General features: G+C 35.8%; 1 protein-coding gene across 3 annotated transcripts in view; it reads left to right on the top strand.

Moving 5' to 3' along the window:
- The window catches only part of CERT1 (ceramide transporter 1), a 129,386-nt gene that overhangs the window by 44,756 nt on the left and 61,363 nt on the right, over positions 1-23,267 (top strand). For all 3 annotated transcript variants that reach the window (XM_081513931.1, XM_081513930.1, XM_081513928.1), the window contains exons 5-6: positions 21,723-21,830; positions 22,209-22,347. In XM_081513931.1, the coding sequence (XP_081370057.1) occupies positions 21,723-21,830; positions 22,209-22,347 (247 nt within the window). The remainder of the gene's footprint in view (positions 1-21,722; positions 21,831-22,208; positions 22,348-23,267) is intronic.

Raw genomic sequence — 23,267 nt, 5'->3', positions numbered from 1 at the left:
GTAACCATTTGGGTAAATTCTTAGTATAAACATTTGTAAATTGTTAAATTCTTGTAAATATGAAGTTTTCTAATAAACTTTGAGAAAGTCTTTCTTAAATAAATGTATAAGCCATAGTCTTGAAATTTAAAGCTAGTTTTTTACTTCTGCTATGAATAATTGGTATAGAGACTAAAGAAATATATTAATAAAAAAAGTCTATTATTAGCTAATTCAGTATTTCATGGTAAAACAAGGAATAGGGAAATGACAAATTCACCATGCCATTCCTGATTGTGACTTAAGAAAACTGAATTTGTTCATATACTTGTCTGTACTTGTTTGTTTAGGTTTCACAGAGTTGTAGTTGAAACATCTGTTCTGGTTATTTAACAGACACAAAACATGTACACACATACACACACCAAGAAAAACTAGTCAGGCCTGGGATACTGCAGGCACTTTCTTCTTGATATTGATCATGCATTAGGTTTATTTCCTAATTGTGAATTTTCCCAGCCTGAGGAAATCTGGCTCTTGTGCTTTCCTTTTGTCCTTGTTTTAACTTTAGAATTATATTACTTTAAAGCATTTTGTGAATCTTAGTTACCTTGATATTATTACCTCAGGAAACAGTGTAAAAATAGTAAACAGTTTTCTATTATTTAAAGGAAAGATGAGCCAGTAGACATGGAAGCAACCTAAATGTCTATTAATAGATGAATAGATAAAGAAGATGTGGTACATATATACAGTGGAATATTACTCAGCCAAAAAGAATGAAATATTGCCATTTCCAGCAACATGGATAGACCTAGAGATTATCACACGAAGTGAAGAAAGTTAGATAGAGGAAGACAAGTATTATGTGATATCACTTATATGTGAAATCTAAAAAGAAGATACAAATGAACTTATTTAGTAATACAAAACACAGACTCAGATTCACAGATGCAGGAAAAACTTGTGGCTCCTAAAGGGGAAACAGAAGGGGGAAGGATAAATTAGGAGTATGGGATTAACAGATACACACCACTATATATATGATAAACAACAAGGATTTATTGTATAGTACAGGGAGCTATATTCAGTAATTTGTAATAGCCTATAATAGAGAGAGAAGGCAATGGCACCCCACTCCAGTACTCTTGCCTGGAAAATCCCATGGACGGAGGAGCCTGGTAGGCTGTAGTCCATGGGATCGCTAAGAGTCAGACATGATTGAGCGACTTCACTTTCACTTTTCCTGTTCATGCACTGGAGAAGGAAATGGCAACCCACTCCAGTATTCTTGCCTGGAGAATCCCAGGGATGGCGGAGCCTGGTGGGCTGCTGTCTATGTGGTCGCACAGAGTCGGACACGACTGAAGCGACTTAGCAGCAGCATAATAGACAAGAATGTGAAGCTGTATACCTGAACTGACACAGTATTATAAACCAACTATAGTTAAGTAAAAATTAAAGCAAATAAATAAAAGTGAGATGAGCTTGAATTCTAAAATCTCAGTACTTTGGAGCTGGGCTAACCTGAATTCTGACATTGCAGACTCTGCCATGTATGACGTATGTGACCTTGCCTTCATCTCTTCTTAGTGTGTTTAAGGAACACTTAAAATAATATATGTCAGATTACTTACCAGAGGGGCTGGGGTTTTCTCCCATTTATGACATAGTGGGAAAAGAAAGTTTTGAAGTCACAAATTCACTGAAATTATACCATGTTTTTTATGGCTAAAGAGTTCTGCATTCAATGAGAGTTGCTAAATATGCATTTAAAGAGAGTGGTCTGTTTTGTGTAGTTAATCAGAGCCAGCCCTCTTAATAATGATTAAAGGCATTGCTAAAACTAATTTCGGTATTTTTAACTGAGTTGACATTTGTTGGCTTAATTAGTTGATTTAGATTACAGCACTAGTTTTTTCTGTTTTAAATAAGCATATTTGATTTTGTTCATTCTTCATAGTGAAGCTGGTTCAGGAATCTTTGCAGGTTGTCATTTTGTTTCTTCTCTTTGTATGAAGAATTGATGCATAAAGCATATACTTTTTCTATATCATTGATTTCTTTGCACCTTTGAATAATGGATAGATAGGATCTTTGAGTCTCCATCAGAGCATTGTGACTGACTCTGGGTAACAGAGTTTTGGTAAATTTAAGTTCTTAGAAATAGATTCAGCAGCAAGGTTCTAAATACAGTGTATAAACTTTCCTTATTTCTAAATATAGTTTATTCATAAACAAGGAAGGAAAAATCATTAATTGTTATTCTTACTAATACTTGTTAAATTTTAATGTGAAATGTGATATGTACTAATTAAACAACATATCAGTGAAGATTTAAACTGAATTTGAATTCTAAAAATAAATTGAGTTATTAAACCGACATGAGAAGGAGAAAATTCAAATGCTGCCATCAAACATAACCAGAAAAGTTTTCTCTTGCTCTTTTTTTTTTTTCTTCCCATAGACCAGGAGCAGGAAGGTAGTGAGATGTTTTCAGATTCATTCTTGAAAATCACTAGAAAAATATTAATGTGGAACCTAAATTTGGTAATTTTACTACTTAAGCAAGCATTCTTAGATTGATATTGAGAATCAAATCAAATTGTTAAGGTATGATGATGATGATAGGAGGTATTGTTTATTTTGAGGGTCACCAAGTACTAATAATCATTGTATTATACTTCATGCATTTTATTTTCTATCTACTGCTCTGAGAGATGAGGGAAATATTATTTCACAGACACAGTAACTGAGGTTTAGATTAAACTTAAGTGATTTGTCAGAGACTATCCTGTGTTTTCATAAGTAGACTCTGAGGATTCAGTTTTATGTTGATTGTGCTTTCTGTCGGTTACCGTTGGCGGAATGTTTGAAGATAGTTCCTACAGGTTCACTTCCTTCAGGTGAGAGTCTGTTGTCTGAGTTCTGCTACCACATATATACAGGATAAATATGAACTCCTCTTTCTGCCCATGGATTGCCAGAACAGTGTTATACTGTAGTGTTTAAGCACTGGAGACTGAGGTCTGACATATATGGGATTAAATCCTAACACGATTATATAACAACTTGGTAAATTACCTGAAGAAGGAAAGATGACATAATACATTGTTTATCTCTCCAACTCCTCTCAAAAAAAAACCCACAAAAGACAAACAAGCAAGCAAAATAACTAAATCATGATAAACCAAGTACTTTAGAGATGACCTGAGTTCCTAGCATTCCAGTTCACTCAGTTCAATTCAGAGTTACTTCCATGGCACCACCTGTCCTTATGATGGCTGGACAGTACACTTGGAACAGTGGACCTGTCTTTTTCTCTTCTGATGTTGTCAGATGACCCTGCCGTTCCATTGCCTTTTCTTTCTCTTAGGCCTTTGTTAGTGCTTCCCTGATAGGTTCAGCTGGGGAAATTGGAAATTTCTGTTCTTTTCTTTCCAGGAAGCTCTTATGCTCATTATGATAACCTTTATATATCAATCAGTTTCACACATACAACGACACTTACATACATATCAGGAATTCTATTTTACAGAACCTCTTCAACAAGAATAATATGGTAGAGGTGATGCGGATGATAGCAAACATTTCTGAGGATTACAGTGTGCCAGATAGAGTAATAAACACTTCATATGCTTTTTCACATTTTGCTCTCACAGCCTTGTGAGATTAACATTATTGTCCTATTTTTACACATTAGGAAATTGAGACAGAGAGAGGTTAAGTAATTTGTCCAAGGTTAAACTGCCAATTAGTGAAGGAGCCAGCATTCAGACCCAGGTCTGTATGACCTGAGAACCAGAACTTTTGTCCAGCAAACACTTCTGCCATTCTCTAAGTATTCATGGCAAATGTATTTTGTTTACTGGAATCTTGAGCTTCTTGAATCACAGTGTTCTCATATTTTTTATATGTCCTTCATATCTCTGGTGTTTGTTTTGAACCGTAAACTCCTTAAAGGCTCAGGGACACAACTTTTTTGTAGAAATCAGCAAAGCATTAGACACATAAGTTTTCCAGTTGAAATAATTTACAGTATTGTAAAACATTTTATGGGGGAAATGTAATAAATTAGAAATTGCATAATTCAGTGTAACATTAAACAAGTAGTCCCTGTGGAAAGAAGTTATTTCTGAGGTCTTTCTTAAATTCATGGATTCTATTTTAATATAAAATATAGAAAAGAGCATATGTATACCAAACCAGTACTTTTATTTAAAATAGTATGCTGGCTTTATATATGTGGAATCCATTCATACTTTGCATTTCTCCTTAGGAATTGAAACAGCACTAAATAAATCTTTAAAAGACAGGGCTTGCTTGTTTTTTTAATCTCTCAGCCATCTGCCATGCTGTCTTTGAGGTCTAATGAGTTGTTTGTGAGAATTATTTTAAAACTAAAAACTACAAATGTGATGGTAAGGTGGTTATTTTTTATTTGGATAAGTTAATATTATTTTTAGTAAAGATGTGTCTAGTATTATCTAAAGGATTCTGTGAGCATTTTCTGTGTAATCAGTTAATAAAGGAATTATGATAAACCATCTGTTGATTCTATGATTTAAAAGAATTATAGGATTACTCCTAGAATCTTCTACACTTGCAGTGCATGTGATTTTGAATAAACAGGGTTTCTTCTTACCATGAAAGAAATAGAGTACCCTACATCACCACCCCATCAAAATAAAAAAAAACTAGCAGGAATGCTCTCCTTGCACTAGCAGATATAAGAATCACATTGATAAAGGTTTTTTTTGGCTCTGGTAAGAGTTTGTAGTAATCATGACATTGCTTTATTTCCATAAGGGAGCAACCTTAGGAGATCCTGAAATTTTGGATCCATATTCCCTATATTTTGTAAATTATCTAAGACCTAAGGAGTCATAGGAAAGTATACAATTTAGGGAGGAAGAATCTAGATAATTTTTACAGATGTTGATTTTCTGTGGTGAGAATCTACAGGCAGTTGTTTTACAATTTAATGTTTGTGCCTTTGTTCCTTTGTGAAGGCTCACTAATTTATATGTGAAGCTCCATTTGATTACTTTCAGAAGAAAGGTATATTCTTGGTCTGAGAAGTTAAAGGATTTCTGTCTAAGGGAATTAAGTGCAATTTTTTTTTTTTTTTTAAGGAATTGATATATTTTACTTGAAATGGGTTATGAAAAAAGTTTCCCACCAGAAGATTCTCATGGTTGACCAAAGCTAAATGATGCCCAAGACTCACTTTAAAGATCTTTTAAAAATGGTATAGCTCTTTGCCATGAGTTTTCTTTTTCCTATGGTATGTTAGGGTCAGTTTGATCTTAGTGCTTTTTCTCTACTTCTAAAAGAAGCAGTTTTTGCTTACTTGACATCTTAATTGCTTTTATCTTAAATTTGACATGAATTTATTAGAAAACTATTTTTAGCTAGGCAGAATATACCTGTTTCCTTTTAGCAATTTTTAAACATCAAAGTCATATAAAGTCATCCCATTTCTGTTTGCTGCGGGATCTTAGTTCCCCAACCAGGGATCGAACCTATGACCACGGCAGTGGAAGCTCGGAGTCTTTACCCCTGGACTGCCAGGGAAGTCCTCTGCCTTTTTTAACCAACTATACTATTGGAAAAATTTCTTAACAGATACTAGAGGCTCATTCTATACTTGCCTGCTTTATAAATGATTATCATGTGAACTTAGCATTTTGAATCTGACTAAATTGATGAGATTTAAGAATGCAAATAAAACTTTTCAGTTCAGTTCAGTACCTCAGTTGTGTCCGATTCTTTGCCACCCCATGAACTGCAGCACGCCAGGCCTCCCTGTCCATCACCAACTCCCGGAGTGCACCCAAACCCATGTCCATCGAGTCGATGATGCCATCCAACCATCTCATCCTTTGTCATCCCCTTCTCCTCCTGCCCTCAATCTTTCCCAGCATCAGGGTCTTTTCAAATGAGTCAGCTCTTTGCCTCAGGTGGCCAAAGTATGGGAGTTTCAGCTTCAACATCAGTCCTTCCAATGAACACCCAGGACTGATCTCCTTTAGGATGGACTGGTTGGATCTCCTTGCAATCCAAGGGACTCTCAAGAGTCTTCTCCAACACCACGGTTCAAAAGGATCAATTCTTCTGTGCTCAGCTTTCTTTGTAGTCCAACTCGCACATCCATACATGACCACTGGAAAAACCATAGCCTTGCTAGACGGACCTTTGTTTGCAAAGTAATGTCTCTGCTTTTAATATGCTATCTCGGTTGGTCATAACCTTCCTTCTAAGGAGTAAGTGTCTTTTAATTTCATTGCTGCAATCACCATCTGCAGTGATTTTGGAGCCCAGAAAAATAAAGTCAGCCACTGTTTCCAGTGTTTCCCCATCTATCTCCCATGAAGTGATGGGACTGGATGCCATGATCTTAGTTTTGTGAATGTTGAGTTTTAAGCCAACTTTTTCACTCTCCTCTTTCACTTTCATCAGGAGGCTCTTTAGGTCTTCTTGACTTTCTGCCATATCATCTGCATATCTGAGGTTATTGATATTTCTCCCTGCAATCTTGATTGCAGCTTGTGCTTCATCCAGCCCAATGTTTCTCATGATGTACTCTGCGTATAAGTTAAATCAGCAGGGTGACAATATACAGCCTTGACGTACTCCTTTTCCTATTTGGAACCAGTCTGTTATCCCATGTCCAGTTCTAACTGTTGCTTCCTGACCTGCATACAGGTTTCTCAAGAGGCAGGTTAGGTGGTCTGGTATTCCCATCTCTTTCAGACTTTTCCACAGTTTATTGTGATCCACACAGTCAAAGGCTTTGGCATAGTCAATAAAGCAGAAATAGATGTTTTTCTGGAACTCTATTGCTTTTTCGATGATCCAGCCGATGTTGGCAATGTGATCTCTGGTTCCTCTGCCTTTTCAAAAACCAGCTTGAACATCTGGAAGTTCACGGTTCATGTACTGCTGAAGCCTGGCTTGGAGAATTTTAAGCATTACTTTACTAACATGTGAGATGAGGGCAATTGTGCGGTAGTTTTAACATTCTTTGGGATTGCCTTTCTTTGGAACTGGAATGAAAACTGACCTTTTCCAGTCCTGTGGCCACTGCTGAGTTTTCCAAATTTGCTGGCATATCGAGTGCAGCACTTTCACAGCATCATCTTTCAGGATTTGAAATAGCTCAACTGGAATTCCATCACCTTCACCAGCTTTGTTCGTAGTGATGCTTTCTAAGGACCACTTGACTTCACATTCCAGGATGTCTGGCTCTAGGTGAGTGATCACACCATCGTGATTATCTGGGTCGTGAAGATCTTTTTTGTACAGTTCTTCTGTGTATTCTTGCCACCTCTGCTTAATATCTTCTGCTTTTGTTAGGTCCATACCATTTCTGTCCTTTATCGAGCCTATTTTGCATGAAATGTTCCTTTGATATCTCTAATTTTCTTGAAGAGATCTCTAGTCTTTCCCAATCTGTTGTTTTCCTCTATTTCCTTGCATTGATCGCTGAGGAAGGCTTTCTTATCTCTCCTTGCTATTCTTTGGAACTCTGCATTCAGATGGGAATATCTTTCCTTTTCTCTTTTGCTTTTCGCTTCTCTTCTCTTCCCAGCTATCTGTAAGGCCTCCTCAGACAGCCATTTTGCTTTTTTGCATTTCTTTTCCATGGGGATTTTCTTGATCCCTGTCTCCTGTACAATGTCACGAACCTCTGTCCATGGTTCATCAGGCACTCTATCAGATCTAGTCCCTTAAATCTATTTGTCACTTTGACTGTATACTCATATGGGATTTGATCTAGGTCATACCTGAATGGACTAGTGGTTTTCCCTACTTTCTTCAATTTAAGTCTGAATTTGGCAATAAGCAGTTCATGATCTGAGCCACAGTCTGCTCCTGGTCTTGTTTTTGCTGACTCTATAGAGCTTCTCCATCTTTGGCTGCAAAGAATATAATCAGTCTGATTTCGGTTTTGACCATCTGGTGATGTCCACATGTAGAGTCTTCTCTTTTGTTGTTGGAAGAGGGTGTTTGCTATGACCAGTGCGTTCTCTTGCCAAAATTCTATTAGCCTTTGCCTTGCTTCATTCTGTCCTCCAAGGCCAAATTTGCCTGTTACTCCAGGTGTTTCTTGACTTCCTACTTTTGCATTCCAGTCCCCTATAATGAAAAGGTCATATTTTTGGGGTGTTAGTTCTAGAAGGTCTTGTAGGTCTTCATAGAACCGTTCAACTTCAGCTTCTTCGGCGTTACTGGTCGGGGCATAGACTTGGATTACTGTGATATTGAATGGTTTGCCTTGGAAACGAACAGAGATCATTCTGTCGTTTTTGAGATTGCATCCAAGTACTGCATTTCGGACTCTTTTGTTGACCATGATGGCTACTCCATTTCTTCTAAGGGATTCTTGCCCACAGTAGTAGATATAATAGTCATCTGAGTTAAATTCACCCATTCCAGTCCATCTTAGTTCACTGATTCGTAGAATGTCGACGTTGACTCTTGACATCTCCTGTTTGACCACTTCCAATTTGCATTGATTCATGGACCTAACATTCCAGGTTCCTATGTAATATTGCTCTTTACAGCATCGGACTTTGCTTCTATCACCAGTCACATCCACAGCTGGGTATCGTTTTTGCTTTGGCTCCATCCCATCATTCTTTCTGGAGTTATTTCTCCACTGATCCCCATTAGCATACTGGGCACTTACTGACCAGGGGAGTTCATCTTTCAGTGTCCTATCTTTTTGCCTTTTCATACTGTTCATGGGGTTCTCAAGGCAAGAATACTGAAGTGGTTTACCATGTTTACCAAATTTGCACATTGTTGTAATGATTACCACATATTTGCTACTAACAATTTAGGTAAATATTACTAGATTTTTAGCTGAGTCCTCGTATCTTTTTTAGTCTGTAAATTGCTTGTAAAATATTTCTTTAGATAAGAAAGATGAGGGGGAAAAAAGACAGTTAATCTGGAGTTGAATAATGGTTCCATATTGCTAGTTTTAGAAAATATTAAAGAGAGATGAAGCTTTGTACTATTAAAGTCCTCGGTCTTTTTTTTTTTTTTTTTAAACAGTGTTCGGTATTGTATATGAATTTTTATTTAATCAGGAGGGATGATTTGTGACAGTCATCAGGACAGATGTGATTCTGCTTTTGCTATATCTGATATGGAAACGTAATGGTGGGTCAGAAGTGGAAACTGTTTTCTCATTTTACTTTCTGAGTATATTGAACATTCACTGGAAGAAAATGTTTCTTAAAAAATCAAGGTACATAAAACTATTCATTTTCATCAAACATGCCTTTTTACCAAATACCTTAAAAACAGTTTTGCTTCCATTGTCTTAATTGCATGATAGATATTCTGGGCTTGTGTGGTATTGAGGTATGAAAGACAGCATTGTGTTAAGAATCATAAGAATAGGTAGCAAAGTAGATGAATGTTCTTTAAGTTAAAATGATATCCTCAAAAAAAATTCTGTCATTTTTCAGTGATATAGCAAGTTCTTGACAGACAAGACGTGATCATTGGCAGGAATATGTATATAGCAGTGTTTATTTCCTAGCCCCTTGTTCTCTTCAGTAGCACCCCCTTGATCTGTAGAAGGATAGACTGTAACTAGCCAGTGTTATCATTTAATCCTATTTGGAAGTCTTTCAGTGTAGGTATTATTCCCATTTTGCATAAAAGTGAGATTGAATGAATTATGAGAACATTGATTAGTGAGTGGTAACATTATTCCAAGAACCACAACCTCAATTTTTTGTAATACACCCCCCCTTTGTAGTTAATTCCAGTTTTTTTCTCATGGGTGCATAGTTAAATACTAAGAAATAAATCATCAGTCAATCTCCTTAAAAAGAGAATCTTCTCCTTACAGTTAGATCTAAAAATTAAGTGTTTTAAAACCATTCCTGCAAATAGTTGCATTGATTAGATTTCATTGGCTCCCCTTACCCTGGGTTTTTAAAAGTAACTTTTGTTAATTATAAGGAAAAGGTTACAAAATTACCATCAGTCTTATAACCAAGACAGTTCTTCTTTTTAATGTATTTCCTTCTTATTCTCTATACATTTTGACCCTATAACTTTATGGAAATAACAAAGTTTATATCCTATTGTTGTTTTTTTAACTCTAACATCATTTTTTGCTTAAAACACAACTTCATTAATATGTCATTATATTTTAATTTTGGTACTCATTTGCTTCTTCTTAGACCTTTAGATTGTTTCAGTTATTTTTTGCATTTAGTATTTACTCCCTTCCTACATAAAGTATTTTTCTGTAGTTTGTGTCTTCATAAAGGATTCTCAGAAGAAGGATTACTCTGCTTAAGGATGTAAGCACTTTTGTTGTATGTTATCAGGTTATTTCCCAGAAAGGTTGTGCTGACATTCATTCCACATGCAAAATGTGTGGATCTTCCTTTCTTTGCTCTGCATCTCTACCAGCTTCATTAATTTTTAACCTTTTCTAAGTGAGATTAAACGTGTTCTATGACTGCATTTTTTGTTTTCATTTTTGTAGAGGTGATACATGATTACTGTAAATAATTATAACAATATAGCCAATACTGAAAACCATATAAAAGAAATTTGAAAATTCAGGCCACATAGAAATAACCACTCTTCATCTTTGGTAAAGATTTCTTCCGGATAATTTCTTTGCATGTACGCCTTAAGAGTTTTACATAAATGATTCCATACTACTTTGTAGTTTTTCCTTCACTCACAGTAAGTTACAAGGATCTTTTCATGTTTGAAATAGATTTCATTCCTCCCTTACTCCCTGAGAAAAGAATGCATGTCTTTTTTAGAAAAGCTAGGTTTGGGATCAAAGCCCCAGAATAATTAAGAATGTTCGTTTGCTGACCATTGTTTTATGTGCATGTATTTCTTTCAGGATCCTTGCAGGAAAAAATTAATAGCTCAGGTCCCCTGGCTGAACGTTTCAACAGTCCTGCAAATACTACTTAGACATATTAAACCTGTGTTTTCTCTTATTGGGACATTTAAAGGAGTCTCAAAAAGTAGCATTAATTATTTTGCCACTCTCATCTCTTTGCAGTTAGTTAAAAAGAATGTAATTATGACCTTTCTACTTTATGCCTATGAAACTTCCTTCTAAAAACAAATATACGTTGGCTCCCTTTTCTAGGGCAAATCATAAATTAAGAAAGTTAATGAGCAGTGCTGGTATTTTGTTACCTCTGCTGCTAGGTACTTTTTAAATTTATTTTCCTCTGTATAAGTGTTTCTGGAGTAGAGATATAAAGGAATATCCTGACTTTGTGGAAAGGTGAAGAAAGAAGGGTTCAGTTTCAGTTCAGTTCACTGCTCAGTCGTGTCCAACTGTTCGCAACCCCATGAACCACAGCACGCCAGGCCTCCCTGTCCATTACCAACTCCCGGAGTCCACCCAAACCCGTGTGCACCCAAACCTGTGAGTCGGTGATGCCATCCAACCATCTCATCCTCTGTTGTCCCCTTCTCCTCCTGCCCTCAATCTTTGCCAGCATCAGTGTCTTTTCCAGTGAGTCAGCTCTTCGCATGAGGTGGCCAAAGTATTGGAGTTTCAGCTTCAACATCGTTCCTTCCAGTGAACACCCAGGACTGATCTCCTTTAGGATGGACTGGTTGGATCTCCTTGCAGTCCAAGGGACTCTCAAGAGTCTTCTCCAACACCACAGTTCAAAAGCATCAATTCTGTGCTCAGCTTTCTTTATAGTCCAACTCTCACCTCCATACATCACCACTGGAAAAATACTTATTAAGCACTTACGATGTAATATAAATATTACAAAGGATTGTTAAAGATTTCTCCACTATAAAGCACACTTCCTATATCCTTGCCTCCTTCAAATTCTACTCTTTCAAAACAGGTATTTCCCTACAAAAAACAGGTGCTAGAACAACAGACTTTATTACAGCAGTACTGACTAAACACATTTTAAATAATAGATATTAAATGAATAGGGAGGCTGACAGTTTAATTGTACTTCTGCCTCTAACAGGGACTTATAAGCAGTGTGTGAACTTGATCCAAGGAGAAATATAAGCCAAATAGGACTTAAAACAGAAAGTGAAGTATCAGATGTCTGTTTTTAAAGTACCACCCTGGCTACACTAGGAAAGATTTCAAGAGGAACTAGACTAAAAGCAGTTTGAAATCTGGAGGATTTATCCAAATGAGATACTAGGTGACCACAGCTGGAAAACAGCAGTGGGAAATGGCAGTGGGAAAATGGTGAAATGGACAGATTTAAAAGAAGTAGAAGCAAAATCTGTGGATGTTGAGGCAGTACAGGAATGATTAACATCATGGGCTCTTGAATCTGGAATTAAATCCTGCTTCCCTTACTTACCAGTTGTACAACTCATCACATAAAATCACCTATAAAATGGGTTAATATTAGAAAGAGATGTCAATAGAGACATTTTTCAGGGTTAATAAAAATAAAATTAACTTTTCACAAAGTTTTTTTTTTTTTTTTTTACAAATGCAGCTATAAGGTTATATTTGAAAATAACCCTCTTAAAACCAGCCAACATCCTTACGACAAATTTTGCTGCCATATTCACTAGAATTACCAAAAAAAACCCCATAGTTTCATCTTTGTTCGTCTGCGGGGATGTGCCCTGAGACCAGATCCCCCTCCCCTCACCCCCATCGTCCCTTCAAAGAAATGTGTATTTTTATCTAGAATGATCTTTAAGTAGCATCTGCATATTTTCCAAAAGTGCTAGAGACATTATATGTATGCCATTACAGAAGTATTATGAGGCCTATGTATTCTGCTGTTTACTATTGCATTAATCTGCACAAAGTTTATGCATTTTTTTTAACGCGTTTGTCACTTCTTTCTAAGTCAGACTTTCTCGTGAGCTAACATTTCCCCAATGGTTTCTGTCTCCTCCCTCCCTCCCTCCTTTTCGTCTTTTTTTCTTCCTTTTTTCCTTCTCTTTCTCTTTCTTTTTCAGAAACCACCTTATCCATTTTTAAGCATTTTGAATTCCTAAAATGTGAACTGTTGAGTGGTCTGCCATTTGGCCCTAACACAACTCTGGGCTCTCATGGCCTGTTTTTATCTGTACCATATGATTTTATTTCATCAGAACTTCATGTATTTGGACAGTAATAAACAACACAGAATCTAAAAAAAAAAAAGGGGGGTTAATATTAGTACCCATTTTACTTAGGCTTTTAAAAGGATTAAATGAGATAATTCACTTAAAGCTCTAGCATCATGCCTGGCACAAAGTAAGTATCCTAAGTATTAACTTTTACTGTTGGTATTGGTGTTATAAGTTATCCAGCTTGGCTCTGTGGAATTTATATATAAAATATCCGTGTAAAATTGCTCAACTCTTTCATCAGCCCTCCTCTCAAGGCAAAACAAGTAAGATCTCTCTTATCCTTTAGTATTTGTTTTCTAAAACTAAAGTGGAAAAATTGTTAAACAACTTGCCTTTATATAGCCTCATTTGATTTATCTGTTATTTCTTATCTCCATTTTAATGTCATTAAGAAAAAACAGCTGGGCTTCTAGACTCCCTATAAGGGGAAGGATTTGAAAAAAAATTAACGACTGAATTTCAGAGTGTCAAAGTTAGTTTATTTGGAATCATCTTTCGTGACACAGATTGGGTTCTTAAAAAGCTTTTGGTGGACTTTACTGGTGGCGCAGTGGGTTGGAATCCACCTGCCCAACAACAAGGGACACATGCCACAGTGTAGCCAGTGTAGCCAGGAAGATTCCACATGCCACAAAGCAGCTAAGCCTCTACGCCATGACTACTGAGCCTTCCTGCTGCAACTGCTGAAGCCCGTGTGCCCCAGAGCCTGTTCTCCACAGCAAGAGATGCCCGTGCACTGCAATGAAGAGTGGCCCCCATGGTCTGTAACTTGAAAAGGCCTGCGCACAGCAACGAAGACCTAGTGCAACCAAAAATTAATTAATTAATAAATGTTTTAAAATTCCCATTAAAGAAAGCTTTTGGTGCAGAGGATATACTTGGTAGATTTCTGAGAAGTCTAATTTCCCCTACAGATTAAACAATATATGTATTATGGAATCCATAGTCTTAAATTATAAGTACAAGAGAGGAATGTCTGAAGTCAAGGAGCGTGGGCACTGCTGTTGCTACCCTCTACTTCTATAGTATCATATTGTATTTGGGCACTGTTGTAGTTCTTTGGATTGTGATAGGCAGTGTCTTATTTTCTTTTACCCCTCTAGCCTTCTTTTAATACTTAAATAGGATGTGCAGTGAGGCCGTAGTTAACCCTTCCAGCCTTATCTCACTACAACACTACTTACTTAGATACTTCTGTAAATGAAGGCCTACCTCATGCTTATTAGAAGAAAATGAAAAATGAATAACCAAGTTCCATAAATGACCTTCAAATGAGGTATTTTATTTGATATTTATTTATTTATTTATTTATTCTTTAATTGAAGGATAATTGCTTTACAGAATTGTGTTGTTTTCTGTCAGACCTCAACATGAATGAGCCATAGGTATACATACATCCCCTCCCTTTTGAACCTCCCTCCCATCTCCCTCCCCATTCCACCCCTCTAGGTTGATGCAGAGCCCCTGTTTTGAGTTTCCTGAGCCATACAGCAAATTCCTGTTGGCTGTCTATTTTACATATGGTAATGTAAGTTTCCATGTTACTCTTTCCATACACCTAACCCTCTTCCCATGTCCATAAGTCTGTTCTCTATGTCTCTTTCTCAGTTGCTGCCCTGCAAATAAATTCTTCAGTACCATTTTTCTGGATTCCGTATATTTGTGTTAGTATACGATATTTATCTTTCTCTTTCTGACTTACTTCATTCTCTATAATAGGCTCTAGGTTCATTCACCTCATTAGAACTGACTCAAATGTGTTCCTTTTTTTTTTAATTAGTTTATTTATCTATTTTTTAACTTTACAATATTGTATTTGTTTTGCCATACATTGACATGAATCCACCATGAGTATACATGTTTTCCCCTTCCAGAACCCCTCTTCCAGCTCCCTCCCCATCCCATCCCTCTGGGTCATCCTGGTGCACCAGCCCCGAGCACCCTGTATTATGCATCGAACCTGGACTGGCGATTCGTTTCACAGATGACAATTTACATGCTTCAGTGCCATTCTCCCATATCATCCCGCCCTCGCCCTCTCCCATAGAGTCCATAATACTGTTCTATTTATCTGTGTCTCTTTTGCTGTCTTGCATACAGGGTTGTCTTTACCGATTTACTAAATTCCATATATATGTGTTAGTATACTGTATTGGTGTTTTTCTTTCTGGCTTACTTCACTCTGTATAATAGGCTCCAGTTTCATCCACCTCATTAGAACTGATTCGAATGTATTCTTTTTAATGGCTGAGTAATATTCCATTGTGTATATGTACCACAGCTTCCTTATCCATTCGTCTGCTGATGACTGAGTAATATTCCATTGTATATATGTACCACAACTTCTTTATCCATTCATCGGTCGATAGTGGTTTTTAAATTATGATTGAAGAATGACTAGGAAGCATTCCACTGTGGTTTGAGAAAAGTATCTTGAGAGTAAGCAAATATTCTGTTCATTTAGCCATATTGCTGCTGGGTTCTAGGCAGTCAGAAATGGATGAAATCTTCTTTAATACAATTTTTTCAAATATATTTTAAATTTTCTTTGATTTATGAGATAATGCAATTTCTGGAAATCATTGTAGGTTCAACCCTTCCTCATCTGATACATTGTTAGTGTCAGTTTTCTGAATAAATTGTGTTATGTTTTATCTTTCCATCTGGTTCAACACCTTTGTTGAACATTTGGGCCTCCACTGGATATATAAATTTTTAGCCTAAGTTTTGGTGTTTCAGGTTTGATATAGAGAATTGTAGTTCTAGACTAGCCATATCATTTTAAAGATAAGAAAAATAAGCTCAAGAAAGTAATGACTGACTTGTCTAGCTGTCCAGTGGTGACAGTAACAGTCAAGCCTGTGTCCCCTCTGTTACTGTGGTCTTTGTACTTCAGAAGCTAGTGCTTCTGAAGGGGATCCATACATATTTGAAAGGCTGAACAGATTTTTAATGTAAGTGTGAAATTGTACCAAATTTTATTATAGCAAATATTAATAATTTGTTTACCTAGAATCAGAAACAAAATTATTGCCATTGCAACATATTATGATACTGTAAGCCATAATCCTGTTGATTACATTGTTCTCTTGGCTGTGGTGTCTTGCTTCTCATGTGGTTTGCTTTAAAATGATGTTGAAAGTAGATGTGTGGATGCTGGCAACACAGCAGGTGTATTTGGTTTTATTAAGAGTTTTAGAGTTTCACTTTCTGGAAAATGCTCCATTGTTCTTATGTTAACATTTAGTCATACCTCTCTTTTCTCTTTTCCCATAATTAAAATGGAAAGGGACAATGTCAGGGGTAGACCTATGCCACTAAACAGAGAATTCTTGACACCATGATGAAGTTAATTTCTTTCTTAGTTTCTTTGCTATACTTCTTCCTGGAGAGTATTATTAGGAAAAGGAATAAGCTTTTCAGAAGGCAAGTGCTATGAAAAAATAAACCAACTTTTTTCTTGTATTTTCTACCACTGTTTTCAGAGTGTAGATGGGCTGATGAACAGACTATACAAAATGAGAATAGATGTTTATCTCCTGTATGAATGAGCCAAACTAATGTGACATATGGTATGTGGCATGTGGTATGGCATGTGGGATATCTTAGTTCCCCAACCAGGGATCAAACTTGCGCTCCCTGCATATCTTAACCAGTGGATCTCCAGGGAAGTCCCTAGAGTTCTTTTCAAATTAGTTCTTAGGCATTTCGGGCCCTTTTTAAAACTTGTAACTTTGAACTATATGATTTAATTTATTGTGATCTTAAGTGTTCTCAAAAAATCAAGATACAGAAGGTAAAGGTACAAGGAAGAGATTTAGTATCAAGGTTACTGTCCTATTTTGACCAGTAGTAACCTTTGTATCAAGTTTCCAAGTATACTGCTTGGAAAGTGCTACTGACCCCCTCTGGTGGCCAAAAGATTATACTTTTTCCTCCCCCTAAAATGAGGAGGAGTATTATAATAAAGGTGTAGTCTCATTACTGTAATATTTAAAAGAACCCCACCTTGTACTATATAGGACATGTTCAGTAAGTATGTCATTGAACCAAAATGGCATTTTATGTTTAATACTGCTTACAAACACGGATATCCCATCATGTTTTTTTTGGTAAAGCAATTTGTGTGAGGGAATCTTAAAGCATATATGTTAAAAAGGGGAAATATTCCTACAGTGACTGCATTTGAATTCCACATTATTAATTTTAGCTGGAAATCGATGTTTTAAAAAATACTATTTTGGTGATTAGAGGTTGTAAATAAGTTCCACTTTTTTCCTGTGGAAAAGCAGGATTAAGAAAAAAGCTATATACCTTTAATGTATTATCCCTAAAATTGTACCAATGAGATTTTGAAAGCATGTTACAATTTTTAAGAACATTTAACAGTGTATATCCGTTGTGACCATAAAGAAAATTCTTCCCATTTTCCTCAACCCACCTTCAAAACACAGATTATAAATTCAGGATAAGTATTGTCACCTTTAAGGTGAACCATCTTAGAAAGCCCAAATAGATGTCAACAACATTGCAGCTTTTCAGAATAATTTTATATCTTTTAGAATCATTTTTAGCCCCTGTGACAAAATGTTTTTTAAAATATTGATATCCCTGGGGGACTTCCCTGGTGGTCCAGTGACTGAGACATGGTGCTCCCAGCGCAGGGGGCCCAGCGTCAGTCGGTCCCTGGTCAGGGAACTGGGTCTCACATGCAACCAAGAGTGTGCATGCTGCAACCAAAAAAGAAGAAGATCCTCCATGCCACAACTAAAACTCAGCATAGCCAACTAAATAAATAATAAAATTTTTAATAATTAAAAATAAAAATATTGATATCTTTGATAGATTTTTGAGAGAAATCCAATACCAAATCAAGCCATGTCATGTGAATAGGAAAGGCGGTCAAGCTTAATTATACAGTTTGTAGCTATTCCTTTAAAGTAGTAAGACAGTTTTAAAATTTTTATTCTGCAACTCCCCAAAATGACTTTAGATAGCTCCATTTTGTGGCTGTATCATAAAGTTACTCTCAATATTATAATAGTACCTAGGAATCTTTGATGCAGTGACAGCATTGTTGGCAGAATGATAGGCATTTCCAGAATGACTAGTTTGTAAACGGGGGATTCATTTGTATGTGCATGTATATATTTGTTAAGCACTTAGATTATTTTTAAAGTTGTCCCAGTGCAGTTGCTGACATAGAGTGACAAATGAAACCCCATTATTTAAACTGAATAAAATGAAATTGATATTCATGAGTATACTATATTTTCTTTTTCCTTAGAATGATATATATAATTTATAATACAATTTATTTAAGTGAAACTTTGTTAGAAATAGAAATACAGTTATTCTAAATGCTCAGACTCCACATTCATTTACTATCCATTACTTAAAATGTGCAGCAACATTATTGCTATAGTAGAGTCTTTTGTTCTATCATGCCTTTGTTGTGAGGAGATACTATTGTTTTGAAATAGTGGAACCTGAAGAAACAGACAAGAATATAAGAAATATCTTTTAGAGTCAAAAAATGTTTAGTAAAGCTTTGTAGTGTTTTTATTTTGTTTGAAGATCTTAAAGTTTTGACTTACTCTGTTTAGGACTCATTGATATAAAGCATGTAAATGGAGAGAGTAGATTCCTTTGGATTTGAATTTCAAATTGTTTGGTTCTAAATATTTTTAAATATCTAAAATTGTTTTTAAATAAAATTTTGATTGAAAATTATGAGTTTTATATTTAAATGGACAGTTTGAATTAATTACTGGTTAGAAATGAATGACATACAAGTATCTGAGATAAGTGACCTCTGAAGTGCTTTATATTTTTAGTCCATTACATTTAATAGTCCATTAAATCTATTTAGTCCAACAGATTTTTCTTATTTTTAATTCCAGTCTTGTATGTTTAAATCTACGAAAAACTTTACCAAAACAGTACAGCAGTTAAAATGTAGAAACACGGTACTCAGAAAGTTAGTATTACTGTCAGATGAAAAAAAGAAATGAGAGCCATAAGAAACCTAGGTCAGTACCTTTGTTCCAGGACATTATTTGATAAAAAAAAGTCTTATTTTTTAATGAATTATATGATTTCTGTAATTAGAATTCTCTTTTATTGGGATTCTGTTATACTGAAACAAGCTTACCTTTTTTTCTTTAGCTATTTTATTGAGGTATAATTTATAAAATGTATCATTTTAACTGGACACTTTGAGTTTTGACAACTGTAATGTATTCTCACCAAAATATGAATTTGTAGTTAGTGTCCCCACTGTACTCTGGCCTGGCCTGCTTTTCACATGAACTAACTTTGTCTTTTTTTAAAAATCAGTTTTCTTGAGGTACAGTTTGTATACAATGTATATACTTAACCCTTTCATTAATAGTTTACCTGGCACCAAAATACTTACTTTGTAATTTCTACCTCATTACTAAAATATTGCTTTGCTCTGAGACAAGGAGTGGTATAGGGTGAGAGAGTCTTAGAGAAGAGCTTTGATTCCATCTAGTCATAAGTTTATGGAGTGCAGGAGGAGAAGAGGATGACAGAGGATGAGATGGTTGAATGGCATCATCAACTCAGTGGACATGAATTTAAGCAAACTCTGGGAGATAGTGAAGGACAGGGTAGGCTGGTGTGCTGCAGTCCATGGGGTCGCAAAGAGTTGGACGCGACTGAGTAGCTGAACAACATAAGTGTATGTGTAATTTGTTAGTAAATTCACAGTTAAGAACATATTGCAGTACCTTTTATAGCTAGAATGTTTTATGAACAATGATTTTTAAAGTATGACAATTATATTTTGAATCTTTAACAACCAGTATGTGCTGGAAGCTTGGATTTTGGGGAGCATATACTAGGTATGATGCTAAAAATGATTAGGTATTATTTTACTTCTTAAGTTTATGACTAGGATTAAGATTATGCACAGTACTTCTAAAATGTACAGTTGAAAGTAATCAGAGACCCTAAATACTTGAACAGGTTTTAGGTACTTGGAACTTACTTTTTCCAAATGTTCCTTTGTCTATATTTTTGAAAAGTGAAAGTTAGTAGCTCAGCCGTGTCCGACTCTCTGCAATCCCATGGAATGTATGTAGCCCACCAGGCTCCTCTGTCCAGGGAATTCTGCAGGCAAAAGAGTACTGGAGTGTGTGGCCATTTCCTTCTCAAGGGGATCTTCCTGACCCAGGTCTCCCGCATTGCAGGCAGATTCTTTACCATTTGAGCCACGAGGGAAGTACTGCATTTTCTTAGGGAGGATGGGATACAAAATTGATACTCTGAAGCAGGGGTCCCCAACCTTTTTGGCACCAGAGGCCCGTTTGGTTGAAGGTAATTTTTCCACAGATGGAGTCAGGGGATGGTTTCAGGATGATTCAACTGCAGCAATGGGGAGTAGCTGTAAATACAGATGAGGTTTCACCCACTTACCTGCCACTCACCTTCTGCTCTGCAGCCTAGTTCCTAACAGGCCACAATGGTACCAGTCTATGGCCCTGGGGGTTGGGGACCCCTAAAGAGTAGCAGCTCTTCAAAATTAGATCACAGTGCTGAGTCTAAATAAAGTTGCCTTCTATCATGTGATGACAAAATAGGCTGGGAAAATTGGGGATTTTCTTTGTGTCATGAACTGTTAAGGTCACTCCAAAAATGGAAGAAATTGCAACTGTCTTACAGAAGGTCCAAGTCCAGTAGTCCAGGAGTAGTAGTGAAATATAACTATTAAAATTGAGTAGTAGATGCCATAATCATAATAGGTTAAGAATGGTTGAGAATACAGAGTCAAACTACCTGAAATAATAGGAAAGGCTTCATTGAGACAGAGATATTTGAGCATCTCAGGATAAGTAATTTGTCTATAAAGAAACAGTACTAGAAGTTTGCTTTTTTTTTTCCTTTTGGTCCTTGTTCTACCAAAATTTTTTACCATGGTAAAATATGAATGACAATCTATCATTTTAGCTTTTTAACTGTACAATTCTGTGACATTAAATTTATCCACATAGTTATTCAACCATCATCACATCTCTCTCCAAAACTTCTTCATCTTATCCAGCTCTGTACCTAGTAGATTCTAACACCTCATTCTCCTGTCTTCCTAGCTCCCTGATAACCATGACTCCACTTTCTGTCTCTATGAATTTGCCTACTATAGATAGCTTTCCTATTGTAAACGGTTAGCCCACTAGCCCAGCATGTAGTTGGTATTCAGTAAATTTCTAAATTAATGGCAGTTAGCAATTGAAACACATTGCTTATGCCAGTGGACTGACTGTCTATTTCTTGAGTGAACTCTTATTTCTAATTATTGTTCCAATAACCTTATTTTTTATTTTTTTACAATAACCTTATTAGTTTATACGGAAACTTTTGTTTTCTCAAGTATTTTTTCCAGTTTTATTGAGATATAATTGATCATATAACAGTGTATTAGTTTAAAGTTTACAGCATAAAGATTTGATATATGTATATATTGTGAAATGCTTACTATAGTAAGTTTATTTGACATCCATTTAACCTGACATGGTTAAAAAGTTTTTTCTTGTGATGATTAAGTATTTTTTAAGTAATTTTTTCATGTAGTTTACTTTCCTTTTTAGACTGAATCTGGATATGGGTCTGAATCCAGCTTGCGTCGACATGGCTCAATGGTGTCATTGGTATCCGGAGCAAGTGGCTATTCTGCAACATCCACCTCCTCATTCAAGGTTTGTAATTATGAATGCTTTAAGGCAGCATAAATTGAGTTTAGTACTGAATGCTGTGAGCAGAACTTATTTAATAGTTTTTTTAAAGAAAATCTTTCATAATTTTTCATCACAATGTTAATTTGAAAATATTAAATATTATAGTAGCAAGTTGTCAGGCTTATTTCTCTCATTTCCTTCAGGCTTATCACTGTCAAACAATGAATTAGTTTCAAGTCTTTCCCTGGAAATACTACATTGAACTTGACAACTCTTCCTACCCCAAGCCCTCAGTAGTAAGATATAGACCTTAAATTAAAAAATGATGAAATCCCATGGGACTAAGTAAATTCTAATTTTGTTAACTTGGATTCCATCCCCACATTTTCTGTTTTGCAGAAGGGCCACAGTTTACGTGAGAAACTGGCTGAAATGGAAACCTTTAGAGATATACTATGTAGACAAGTTGATACTCTACAGAAGTTCTTTGATGCCTGTGCTGATGCTGTCTCCAAGGATGAACTTCAAAGGGATAAAGGTTAATTAGGCTATTACCACTATTTTTACTTGGAGAATGAATGGATTTAAAGCCTCTTGATCTTAAAGGGTAATGTCTTTAAGTGATGAAGGTAATTATAGTCACTTTTGCTGCACATCACTTATGTCACAGATTTCAGTGTCCATGTAACTTGTGTACTTTAATAGCACCTTAATGAATCTGATCACCCATACCAGATGTCATTAAGATTTTAAAATGATTTTTGAACTCTTTATTTTATTAAAAAATATAATATCATCTTGATAATATGGAGCATTTCTCATAATTATGTCTAATAAATTGTACCCTATGACAAGTCTTAAGAGACAAGCATGTGTTTATGTTAAATCCTCCACATCGGGAATCAGTCTTTTTTCCCTCCCTCTTCCTCTTCTTCCTCTCCCTGTTTCCTCTCTCTCTTCCTCCCTGTGTCTTCCTTCCTTTCCTCTGCCCTTTTTCTCATAGAGGAAGAAGTCTGGGTAATGGAATAGAATAATAATGGAATGACATGTACATATAAAAGTAATTTATAGTGAGGTTTTTTCCTTTAAGAGAGAGAGAGATGATATTTAGTTAACCTGTAATATGAATTCTAAAGATACTTTCCATTTGTTATACTGCTGAATATTACTGGTGTAGTATCTGTTCAGTTTTTTTCTTACTCTGCTATATAGGCAAAAATGAACTGCTCATAACAGTATTACTAAATAGTGCTAAGTTCATTCCCAGTATGACTAGGTTGCCTGACATGGGTTTGTTTTTTGGTCTTATTAAATATGTTTAATGTGGGTTTATATTCTTTCTGTTAACTTGCCTGCAAGATGGCTGAGTAGAAGAACATGAGCTCATCCCTTCTTACATATTCTTTTTCTATTCTCTGTTCTTTCCCTTTCTTTACCTTCTTTTGGATTGAATGTTTT

Source organism: Giraffa tippelskirchi, chromosome 7 (assembly GCF_054371585.1).
Source record: "Giraffa tippelskirchi isolate mGirTip1 chromosome 7, T2T-mGirTip1v1.2.pri, whole genome shotgun sequence".
NCBI lineage: Eukaryota > Metazoa > Chordata > Mammalia > Artiodactyla > Giraffidae > Giraffa > Giraffa tippelskirchi.
The sequence above is the reverse complement of the archived record's forward strand: the minus strand, read 5'-3'. Positions and strand labels throughout refer to the sequence as shown.